At 39.4% G+C, this 1,891-nt stretch overlaps 1 protein-coding gene across 1 annotated transcript in view; it reads left to right on the forward strand.

The window, feature by feature from the left end:
- kalrna (kalirin RhoGEF kinase a) overlaps window positions 1-1,891 on the forward strand; it is a gene marked incomplete at its 5' end in the record, with an annotated part of 224,213 nt that overhangs the window by 70,839 nt on the left and 151,483 nt on the right. The window contains 1 exon segment of the mRNA XM_014027944.1: window positions 503-605. Coding sequence (XP_013883398.1) covers window positions 503-605 — 103 coding nt within the window.

Below are 1,891 nucleotides of genomic sequence, written 5' to 3' on the forward strand. Positions count from 1 at the left end.
GAAAATATGAGTGAGCAACAAGCAACAGCCCTAGGTTCTCCCCTGAGAACCAGACCAAACATTTTATGTGCAACCCTGACTATAACCTCAAAGCCAGCAAACATTTCAAACAGAAATCTGACTGCCAAGACAAAAGTTGTAGAAACCCTACCTGAGGAGTAAACCATCACAGACTGATCGACATCAAGCAGCAGAACCTGGAGAGGGACAGATTGCCCCTCATGAAACAATCTGCTGAAATACAGACACTAGTTGCAACAAGTGACAACCAAACAGTCTGGGAATCTTTAACCCTTAGTGAGCAGTTTGCATTTCTATAAAACATACAATAACTTGTGTCCTGTGATGGACTAGCAGTCTGTCCAGGCCTTGCCCCTCTGTGTCTCTCAGCATCGCCCACTTTGTTTGAATTTTCAAATTTGCCTGGGGGCGCGGTTATGCTTTTTCTTTTAGTTTACACTTTTATTGGGGTGACACTTTATTCTGACTGTGTTGTGTTCAGGGACGGAGGTGAGGATGGAGACAGTCAGGGAGACGGCAGCAGCCAACCAGATACCATTTCCATCGCTTCCCGGACCTCCCAGAACACTGTGGACAGCGAGAAGGTAGGAAACAGGCTGTGTAACGAGCTGATGACCCGCACCTGGCCCGGTGCTACAGGGTCTCCCATGCAGCTACTGCAGAGTGCAGCAGGGGCTGTGGGTGTCAGCACAGGAACTGATGTGTGTGTCATGCCTGAAGGTCTGGACTTGTGTGCTTTGTGTTGTGAGATCTGAGACTTTTCTGTTATGAGGAGCGATGAAGAACCTTTTCAGGTTGTGTTCAGGTGTCTGCAATGAACCAGCTGCTCACCTCCAAGTAAGAGATTTGTTTAATGCTCCAAGTAGAATTTAAAACAATGGTTCTTAAATGTTTTGTTTATGCTGTGCTCTGCTTTTGGGGTGTTTTTAATTTCACTAATGCTGATTTTCAAAGCTTATATAGGAATGTTTTCTTTTTAAAAACATGTTTTAACATTACTTTTTAATGTCTGTTTGACAGTGAATTTTAAACACCAAAAATCTGGTGATTATCTCAAGCATTAAGGAAGTTATTGATGCTTTTGTTTATGTAATCAAYCTGTGATTTCTGCCATAATTTAGGAATGTGGATAAATTTTTAATCCTACACCAATATTAAATCTGACAGCGGATTCCAAAAGAACATTTCAAACCATACAAAATAAGACCAACATCATGTGATCATCTCAAGTATGAGGGAAGTTATGGTGAAATCAGCTCATGTTTTCTTGCTGCAGTTCACAGCAGAACCAATGTGACCATTTCACCTTGTTTTCTATGTTTGCTCATAACTTCCTCAGTGTTCAAGATATCGCCATGAAATTTTAGGAATAGATTCACATTCTGGTTTTTGTATGAATTCTTCTCGTATCCTAAAAAAAACTAATAAAACTTAATAATAGCCAGTTCAAAAGTAGCAGAAAAGGTATAAAATAATATTAAAGGCAAACTGCAGCATCAAATCAACTTAATGTGTCTTAGAAAGTAAGKAAATTAAAACAATTTAAAAACCATGTGGACATCTGTTTTGTAAACAAAGCTCCTCAACCAATGACAGCGTGTTAAATGTGTCAGGTGACGAAGACGAGCATCAAAACACTTTGCAACCAGCGCTGTTCTGGATTTACAAAACATACTTTGACATTTTAAATCATTATCAAATTAGGAATAAGGGCAGATAAAATAATGTTCTTCACGACAGCTTATCTATTTAAGGGTCACTAGAAAAACTCGGGTGATTTACTTTGATCCTCTTTTAAAGAAATTGTCTCTTCAAAACGCATCAACAAAAATTAAAAACTCGAAGACGAGGCTGTAGCTAACTACCTGAC

This window comes from Austrofundulus limnaeus, unplaced genomic scaffold, assembly GCF_001266775.1.
Source record: "Austrofundulus limnaeus strain Quisiro unplaced genomic scaffold, Austrofundulus_limnaeus-1.0 Scaffold701, whole genome shotgun sequence".
NCBI classification, from domain to species: domain Eukaryota; kingdom Metazoa; phylum Chordata; class Actinopteri; order Cyprinodontiformes; family Rivulidae; genus Austrofundulus; species Austrofundulus limnaeus.